The following is a 9,907-nucleotide window of genomic DNA, read 5'->3' on the forward strand; positions in this document are numbered from 1 at the left end:
AATAAGAGAAAGAGCTAGGTCTAAGAAAAGATAGGAAAACTTTATCACATTTTAGTGCTCTCTCTTTTATCCCCTATTTTTTAGGGTGAAAAAAAAGTTTATCTCATTTTTTTTTATGAAAAAATATTATCACATCAATACTTCATAATATTAGTGTTATTAATTGGAATGAAAAGAGAGCCATATTCTTTTGGATGGAAAAGAAAGTTTATTACACCTTTTTCTCACGTTTTAGTAAGAAAGTATATCACACAGTTTATGATAATATATTTTAATATTAGCATAAATTAAAGTGAAAAATAGAAAAAAAACAACTGCATAGAAAAAATGTTCATCTTGTCTATGAAAAATTATTCACTCCATAAAATATGTGAAAATAGCGAAAGTATATATTTTCCATCATTTAGGTATGTTCTCTTTTATTAATAAATTTATCATGAAAAAAATGAGAATAACAAGAAATTAAATCTCTCTTAAAATGATTCCTTTTTTCTTCCACTCATTTTTTACAAAATAGATTTCTACCATTTCTCATTTATCATTTTCACTTCAATGAGGAATAATATTATCACACCAAAAATGGAAGGATATTGAAGTGAAAAGAATGAATGTAAAAATAATGAAATTCTTTTTCGTGGAAATTGATGGAAAAGAAATGAGGCATTTCTAGGAAAAATTTTGTTATCTCACTTTTTTTTATGATAAATTTATCATGGAAAAAATCTAATTTGTTGATTTTTTTTCCCACGATAACTTATGCATAATTATAATTCGTTGACTTATGTGGTGAAATACTTTTATCTTGTTCAATACAGAGACACTCATTTTTCTTCATTCCTGCAATTTCTTGCCTGCATTTAACGAATTTGTAGTTGTAGTAGGATTGATTTATGATAGATAATTTAGGTAGAGAGTTGGTTTAATAGATTAGAACAAAAATACAATGGAAAAGCTAAAAACGTGCTCTTTTTGAGTTGTCTAGCCGTAGGTTAGAAGAATCCCAATTTACAGACAACATTCATCATCTTCATTCATTCCTTACCGCAACTCACTTGCATCGCAGAGTTGAGCAGCTGCATTCCTTCCTCCCCCATCTGCTTCACCTCCGACGGCGACAGAATTCTTATGCATCTCACGCACCCAACAAATTCCCTGCAAACCTCCTATTAGTATTGCAACTGTTAATGCTTTCAGTTTAATAACATAAGCCCAACTACTCACTCCCATGGATCATCCCCTACGAGGAGCACGTCGCTCTCAAAGTCCACGTACACGAGCTTCCACCCGGACCCGGGGTCGTTCAGCAGGCCCTCCAGCCCGAACATGCGTTCAATCTCCGAACGCAGTTGCTTGTACGTTTTGAAGCTCGACACATCAATCGACCTTCCAACAGATCCAGCCTTTTGAATCTGCGAAAACACGAGTAATTTATGAGAAACGAGACCATCATCGCAAGCACTGTAATGAGGGTAGAGATCACCTTTGTGTAAGTCCGGAATCTGGGAGTAACTTGCTGGAAGGAGCTCTGCTGCAGGAGATTGTTGTCATCGAAGTCGACATTGCTCGAGGACGCCCCACCCGAGTTGTCAGCGTATTCCTGTATGGAGAAAGTCTGAGAGTCTGCTAAGCTGGCCGACGTGATCTGGGACTGGACGTCTTGGGTCGAGCAGAAGCCCCCGACCATATAATCCGAAGGGTTCGGGAAGTCCATGTTCTTCAGGGCAGAGAAGTCGTCCAAGATGGAACTCGAAACACAAGGGTCGACCACCGTGCTCCCGCTGTTACTACCATCAAGATTGAGGCAGCTATATATGTCACTCTGGTTGTGGTTCTCATCCGACAAGTCTTTCAAGACGAGGTTCGACATGTCGTGATGAGGCAGCAGGACAGGGAGATTGCCGGCACACTTGGGACCATCATCCCATAACTCTTGTCCAACTGAAGGCAGCATCGGGTAAACAACTTCGGACGACAAGGGAGACTGATCGGGCTTCTTGAACATGGACAGAGATCCCGTGTTTCTGAACGATCCGGAAGGAGACGGACACATCATATGATACGGACTAAAATCAACCTGGTTGGTATATTGAAGCATGGCATTGGTGGCATTGGCAGACTCTACTTGGGATGGATCGACCGGACTATGTGTCTCCAGACGCGATTGTGTTCCACATGGGCTCGTTTGGAAAGGCACTGAGCCACCAATCTGGCTTGTGACCACGAAATCATTGTTCAAGCTTTGTGGATTCACAGGCTTACCCGACAGTTTCTCTTCGCTGAGCTGCCCCTCCGACCGGCACTGACCTGATTGATTCTCAGCAGGAACGGAGTCTAACTTCGACAGTTCATGACCAGCTGCCGGAGACGTTAGGTTCCGGGAGATGTTAGGTTTTCCTGCTGGTGAGATACTCGGATTAGTTATATATGGCTGGCCGATGAAACTCTGAGAATGAGTCTCACTTTGCAGACAAACATCCTGCGGTACCATCATCTCGGGTTTCTGCTTGATGGCCGGTTGCATTAGAGACCTTGGTTCTTGTAACGCAACATCTTTCATCTCTTGCATAGAATGAGGAGTCATCATCATACCATGAGGCTTTGCAAGCATCTTCAATAATTGCTCGGACCACATGCTTGATATCGAGGGGCATTGGAACTCGCCATGTGGATTGTCGGGAACCCTGAGGAAAGGCCGATTCATCAAAGAATCCCATTCGGGTGGTGCTCCTGATAGATACATGGGAAACAACAAATCAGCAAGTAAGACAAAACAATCAAAACAAGTCTGATGCTAACAAAACCAAAACGCGCGACCTATGAAAGCCGAGTGGAAAGGGCGTTTCAGGTTCGCGGTTAGAGATGGAAATATGAAGAGGCTTTCAGGAGTCTCGATTTCCCAAGGGCTAACACGATTCTGCTTATCACCGCATCCAGGCTCGTCCCACTCGACCTGTTGTTCAAAATGAGCATCACATTAAATAATTTATGTATCTAAAGATTTCACTTTGCAGCAAGATTCAAGTCCCTTGTCAGTTTAATTACCTGAAGACTACGCCACTTTGAGTTAGGCCATCTTAATGGATCTATGTCGCTTATTCCTATTATCGTGCCCATGTATCTGTATCAAGAAAAACAAGTCAAACAACATAAAGCAAAACCTGAGGTGATATGAATACAAAGCAGATCTGCATCGCATGTTACCTCCGTTTAGTGGATTCTTCGGTTTCAAACATAATGCCGAACCTCATACCAATAGAGAGCTGCGTGCCATAAACTGCTTTTCTATATTTAGCCAACGGAATGACAAATTCTGAAGGGCATGCCCTACAAAATGGTTAAGGTTTCATGTTCATTTCTCCACCTTCGACTTGGGAAAATACAAGGGCAGATCAGTTAAGGACTTATTTCAGATACCTCGGATTGTAGAAGATTGTAAATGGGCTTCTATTAGCAGCAGCGTGAGCAGCAGCAGCAAGGATTCCTATATGCATGCTGTCAGCAGACAGAACAGAAGATGGCAGAGTCGTTTGCTGACGGTTGGCACGCCTCACTCCCAGCAACAACTGCGATTTCTCGTCTCTACAGTAAAAGTATTGGGGGGATAAAATATAAAATTCTCTCGTTTTACAAGCATTTCTTATGAAACATAAATAGAATTTAATTTGTTTTTCGTAAAAGCAAATCAAGATTGGAAAAGGTAGTTAAACATAAAGTTACAAACACTACCTGATAAAGAGAACTGCATCTCCTGCTCGAAGCCGCTTTGCTCCAACAAACATACTCCAGCCAGTCGTCAGAAGGTGCCGTTTTGGCTGCCCTAAATAAGAAAAAAAAAAGTAAGAACAGTGAGGTTATACTTATAGAGAGTGTTTCAGAAGCGTGCCTCGAGTATATGTATAACTTTAAAGCTGAACAAGAAAATTGACCATAAAAACACTTAGGTAACTAAGTTAATAGAATACAATAGTGTGCTTACCCCGGTATATGTGGCGAAAAGTCCAGGTGTTATCATGTAAATCCCGGACTACTAGTTCTTGAGTTGGAGGTTGCATCGAGTAATCCTGAAAATGGTAAGCATGGAATAAATTGAGATATCATTTTGAGGTATAGAGACTGAGTATAAAATCAAATAGACCAAAACCATACTAATTGTGGGAAGAGCTTTTCGGCAGCCCTCCGAGGAACTGAAAAGCCGCCATGTGTGCTTGTATCACTGGCCGTCAAAGTTTTGCAGAAGAACTCAGTTGGATGTTTACTAGGTTTTAGTCCAAAATCAGGTATAGGGAAAACATCTTTTTCCTGCCAGAAGGAAAACACGCATCATCAAGTGATAAGAAGGCACACCATATGGAAATTCAAGTCGACACCATACTGTTTTCAGATGTAGTCGAATGGTAAAACAAGTTGAGAAACAAAATTACAGTTGCCAGACTTACAGTGTTTACACACTGCAGGCTCATCTGGGCGTAGATCTCATCGGTTTCTTTGTCTGCCTATTGATACGAAGACAGTTAAAACGATGTAATGAGTCGCATAATTTGCAAATTCTTGTGAACCAAAGCCATTAAATAATTCTCTCTGGAAATACTTACATGGAGTGTAACGTTGTGAACTTGGCACAACAACTGAGTGGGGAGATTCGGATAGTTCGGTATTTGTGTCGTTGCTGATCTATTCGTGGAAACGGCAACCTGATGCAGAGAAATCGAGATATACCAGCTCAATCAGAATCCAACTCGACCAACATGACAAAGTCAATGGCGTGCCGTCTCTAATAATGGAAATGTACATCATATATAATATCATGGATCTGTTTTCCGAAACAGTAGAATGTTTTGAACTCCTCAATCAGTCTATTATTCTAGTAAATGAAAAATTAAAAAGCAAAAACGTAAGGAACGTGCACGATCCTCACGTAAACACTAGAATAATGTTCATATCGTATCCCATTATCTTCATTTTTCACCTTATTAACACATGGAGAACACTCTCTAATAGAGCACGATGTTCTACTTTCCAAAACAGAAATAGCATTCACACATTGGTGTTTACTTCTCAAAGGGCCAAAATTCTGCGGAATCTAGTAAAGCTCGGAACATTTCAAATGGAAAGAATGTACTGTAATTGATATATAGCTATCTAACTCGGTTTCACTTAAGCTTAGACAAAAGAGCCCTGAATAAGCACACAAATAAACAGGGCAGACTTAATTTCTACACAGAAAACTCAAGTTAAGTATGGCCAACAAACGAATTCAATCGGTGAAGGTGAAAGACAAGTTCGAGTTAGCATGATAATTGCACTAATTACACAATTAGCTAGAAAAGCTTATACTAAAAGGAATCAATTCCACTAGAACTAGTATATTACTTCCAAATTTGGCTCATTTCACTGATTTCATGTATGCAACGTGCTTTCGAGACGAAGAGACGAACCTGCTCGCTATGCCCTTGTGGGAAGTAGTATACAAGGCTTCCCACCTGAGGCAAGGTGACCAGTGGACCAGCACAAGCATGCCACAGCTCAGAATTTATCGCTTTCTTTACCCCTAAAAAGATCAACAGTCATTCATAAATTTCATATAATGCCATTGAATTTCGCCTCTTTTCACCAAAATAACCCAAGAGAAGGTGAAGTAGAACTAACCAGTGTGATCCTGCATTTCTTTCAACAGTTTCATGCCATCAATTAGATTGCTTCCCCCACTCACCAAACCTCCAGGCTTCAGCTTTTCTTCAACAGAAACCATCTCTCCCTTTGTCTCTCCCTCTCTCAACGCAAACACACACACACACACACACACACAAACTCTCTCTCTACATGAATCTCACAACAATGCCAAGAGGCTCCATCTCTTGCAGCAAGCAACGGAGCCAAGAATCAAGCTTCACAAAGAGATTGGAAATCACCCCATCAAGAAAAGAATTGCAATATAAACTAGTAATAAAGTAGTTGAAGAAAATGCATGTATATTAAAAGAGAATTCAAGTAGGGAGTAATATTGTCTTGGAGGGAACAGAGGAATAAGGCCAAGACAAATATTCAGAGAATCTAGTGGTATGAGAGGAGCCAATCAAACAAAGCATGCTCTAAAAAATCCAAAACCAAGGAACAAAACACACACTGCAAAAAAGTAACAGTGAAAAATCTAAGTGGGGCTTCCTCGCCCCCCTCCCCCTATCACCACCAACCCATCAACAGCTAAAAGGGAATTTTCTTTTTTATTAAAAAAGATATAAACACACACACACACAAAGAGTATGATTTTAGAGGGGTCAGTTTCCTTTGCCCATCAAAGCACGCGGATCAAAGCATGAGTGGTTGGACTATCAAGTGTTTCTCTTCCCTTTTTCGCTCTTGATATTCTTCTCTTAAAGAAATTGACCTTTCAATACTCAAAAATGGCGCTTGAGAGAGCAAATTGAAATGGAAAAAGGCTTCACCTTTCTCTTTCTCAATCAACATAACACCAAAAAGCTTCAATCTTTTTTCTCCCCTTCTCTCTCCTCTCTCTCTCCTTTAACAATAACATTATTCCATCTCGTTCACTGTTCTCGAGTTTCTCGCTACATGTTATTTCAAGGGATTGCCTCAAAACTGGCAAAGAGTGTGATTACTCTTAAGCTGCGCATAAACTTGCTGAAAATAGTTGGTTCCGTTTTGTGAGCTGAAGAAATGAGAAACAGAAATTTGCAGAGAAAATCAGACAACCTTTGCTTGCACCCATAAACTACTCCCATGTACTAGAAAGAATGTAAGAATGTAGGTACCATTTTTTTAGTATTTTAGCTTTTGCAACTAAAAATAAATCCTAATTTATTTCCAAATAAATCCTCTCATTAATCCCTATACATCGTCATGTGGGCTTAACGTGTGTGTTACTAATTTTGATTTTATAAATCGTATTGCTATCCATTACAGAAAATATTTAATGACAAAAATCATTTAAACCCACAAATTCCAAAACCATATAAATATTTAAGAGTAAAATTTTGGAATAGCCAAAATGAATCATAAAACACAAATTATGGCCACTCATTGAAAAAACATAAATTTTGGTCATTTTTATAGCTTTGGGACGTTTTTGCCCTTAATTGGGCGGACTGGGTAGGGTCAGGAGCGCGGGTCGCGTGCCGGGTAGGATCAGGCACGCGGATCGGGTTAGGCACTTATGGCACTATTAGTGCCATAAGTGCCAACGAATTTTTTTTTTTACTCCCACTGCCCTGTCTACCCCCCAGACCCCAGACCCCACCCGCCCCCAAGCCAAAAACAAAAAAAAAAAAAATTACTTCCCCTAGATAAAAATAAATCAAATTTTACTTTTGTTATTTTATTTTATGGCACTAATAATGACATAAGTGCCAACGAAAATCCAAAATAAAATAAAGTAAAATGGTCTTTTTAGCACTTATGGCACTATTAGTGCCATAAGTGCCAAACATGCAGAACAAATATAGAAACAACAACATCATCTAAACCCTAAATGGAACATTTAAACCCTAAATGGATAATCTAAACCCTAAATGGAATATCTAAACCCTAGGGGAAGTGTTTAAAAAGTTTCTTTTGGCTTGGGGGTGGGTGGGGTCGGGGGTCTGGGGGGTAGACATGGCAGGGGGAGTAAAAAAAAAAATCGTTGGCACTTATGGCACTAATAGTGCCATAAGTGCCTAACCCGACCCGCGTGCCTGATCCTACCCGGCACGCGACCTGCGCTCCTGACCCTACCCAGTCCACCCAATTAGGGTTATATTAGGCATATTGCCTAATTAATGGCCATAATTTATGTTTTTTCAATTAGTGGTCAAATATTGTGTTTGCATGTTCAATGTGGCCATTTGACACCATTGTTTCAATATTTAATGTCAAAAACCATATAAATAACCACAAATTCGAAAATCATATAAATATATAAGAGTTTCAAATAAATATTTTTATTTAATATAAGAACGAAAAATTATTCTCAGTCTTTGGATTTGAAAATTTATGATTGATACACCATTTTATAGATGAATGTAGTACGTGAGTTCAAATTCGAAAACAAAATATTTTAATTTTTTTTCCTAATACAATTTATTTTACAGTGAATGCAGTAACTTTACATGTCAGGACACTATTTATTCTCAGTTCTCATGATAAAATATGATTTTCACAATAATCTATATATATATATATATAGGGAAGGGCTAAAATAAGAGCATTTCTTAAGATAAAAATCATTTTCAACCCTTAGATCATCAAGATCTACGGTTGATTCGTAATCCTGTTGGATGGATTTATGGTCATGAGTTCGAATCTCAAAGGTAGCAAAAATTTATTTTTCATAATTCATACTTTTATATAACGAATTCATACGTGTTCTACATAAAATTCATACATTAAAAATTGTTCTTATTTCTTATTTTAAGATGTGCTCTCACGGTAGCCCACCCCTAAGAGAGAGAGAGAGAGAGGAGTAAAATGATCTAGTGAAAATGGTCAAATGTAATGGAGAAATGAGAATGAATTTGGAAAGTGAAATATTCAAATCATATGGATAATATTTACTTGGAATGACGAAAATTTCACCACATGAATTGAATACGTTATTCGTGTCTTATAAGAGATTTATATTGGCTTATTCGCTATTTTTATTCTCACAAAAATAGTTAACTCTCACTGGATTAGTTAACTCTCACGGGATCACAGCTGTGTGTGTGTGTATAAGGGTGGCTACCGTGAGAGCACATCTTAAAATAAGAAATAAGAGCAATTTTTAATGTATGAATTTTATGTAGAACACGTATGAATTTTTTGTATAAATGTATGAATTGCGTAAAATAATTTTTTTGCTACATATGATATTCGAACTCAGGATCATGAATTCATCCAACAAGGTGATGAATTGACCGTAGATCTTGATGAACTAAGGGCTGAAAATGATTCCTATTTTATATTTTAAGGGGTGATTTTATATATAGAGGTGCACTATAGTGAGATTGTTATTTTTCGTGAAATCATGAGTACAATGAACTAATTAAGGGCAATATGTAATGTTGAATAAGGCAGTATATACTGATGAATAACGATATTAAAAAAATTGGTAAATTTTCGCTCCCTTCTGGATTCGAACCCTGGTAAAAAAAATCGCACTCTAGGTAAATATCAGCAGTAGGATACATGAAATCAACACCAACAAATCAATCTAAAATGTCACCACATATAGGAGATTGAGTTAGAATGTTATTTTTCGTGATAAATAAGAATAACTAATAAATTAATAAATTTTATAAATAAATTATTTAGAGTGCACAAATAGTAATATTCAGTTAATGTGGTGAAATTTTCGTGTTCTTTAGGATTCGAACCCAAATAATAATGACTATTCATCAAGTTAAAAAAATAATAATAACTATTCATGCGTTACAAGCAGCCTATTCATAACTTTTATTAATTTATTCGTTAACTATATATCTCATGATTAATTCGAATAAATATTCCACCATAAAAATTTTGAATATCTTATGATCTGAATTTATTCTCATTTCTCACAATATTTAGTCATTCTCACTAAATTCTTTGAAAATATAGTGAGAAATAAGAATAAATTTAAAACTTGAAATATTCAGATCATAGGACGGATTATTGATTTGAACTAATCTCGATTTGTTAAAGGATATTGAATCGAATTAATCTCGATTTAACCAAAGCGAAACCAACTTAAACATGAATCATGTTTAATTGTAAGTGCTTACATCTGAGCATAGCATTATGAACTTTATATGCTGTAAATTGTTGTTTGAATCGTCGTATTGTTTGTACATCAAAAATATAAACTATTATTACAATCAATAATATAAAAATTTAATTATTATAAAATATCTTAATGGAATATCTAAACGGTTTATACTTTAATCAATAAATG

At 37.2% G+C, this 9,907-nt stretch overlaps 1 protein-coding gene across 2 annotated transcripts; it reads right to left on the reverse strand.

Annotated features, from left to right (window-relative positions):
• Positions 1-883: 883 nt before the first annotated feature.
• Positions 884-6,788, reverse strand: LOC130986633 (auxin response factor 5). Of its 2 annotated transcripts, XM_057910094.1 has the most exons (15): positions 6,444-6,788; positions 5,647-5,885; positions 5,436-5,548; positions 4,593-4,691; positions 4,437-4,493; positions 4,147-4,299; positions 3,977-4,061; positions 3,727-3,817; positions 3,415-3,579; positions 3,202-3,324; positions 3,043-3,118; positions 2,815-2,950; positions 1,481-2,727; positions 1,222-1,409; positions 884-1,152 (listed from the first exon to the last, which is right to left on the reverse strand). In XM_057910094.1, exons 2-15 carry the CDS (start codon positions 5,747-5,749, stop codon positions 1,032-1,034), a joined length of 2,757 nt encoding a protein of 918 aa, XP_057766077.1. In that variant the 5' UTR covers positions 5,750-5,885; positions 6,444-6,788; the 3' UTR covers positions 884-1,031. The 2 variants fall into 2 exon arrangements, with proteins under 2 accessions (XP_057766077.1, XP_057766076.1); XM_057910093.1 differs by having other exon boundaries at positions 5,647-6,755.
• Positions 6,789-9,907: the final 3,119 nt, after the last annotated feature.

This window comes from Salvia miltiorrhiza, chromosome 5, assembly GCF_028751815.1.
Source record: "Salvia miltiorrhiza cultivar Shanhuang (shh) chromosome 5, IMPLAD_Smil_shh, whole genome shotgun sequence".
NCBI classification, from domain to species: Eukaryota; Viridiplantae; Streptophyta; class Magnoliopsida; order Lamiales; family Lamiaceae; genus Salvia; species Salvia miltiorrhiza.

Excerpts from the sequence above, each read along its gene's own strand:
- LOC130986633 (XM_057910094.1), bottom strand. The coding sequence starts at position 5,749 with ATGGTTTCTGTTGAAGAAAAGCTGAAGCCTGGAGGTTTGGTGAGTGGG. Across the intron at positions 2,951-3,042 it reads CAAAGTGGCGTAGTCTTCAG|GTCGAGTGGGACGAGCCTGG; the intron begins GTAATTAAACTG and ends TTTGAACAACAG. Across the intron at positions 1,153-1,221 it reads GTAGGGGATGATCCATGGGA|GGAATTTGTTGGGTGCGTGA; the intron begins GTGAGTAGTTGG and ends GGAGGTTTGCAG.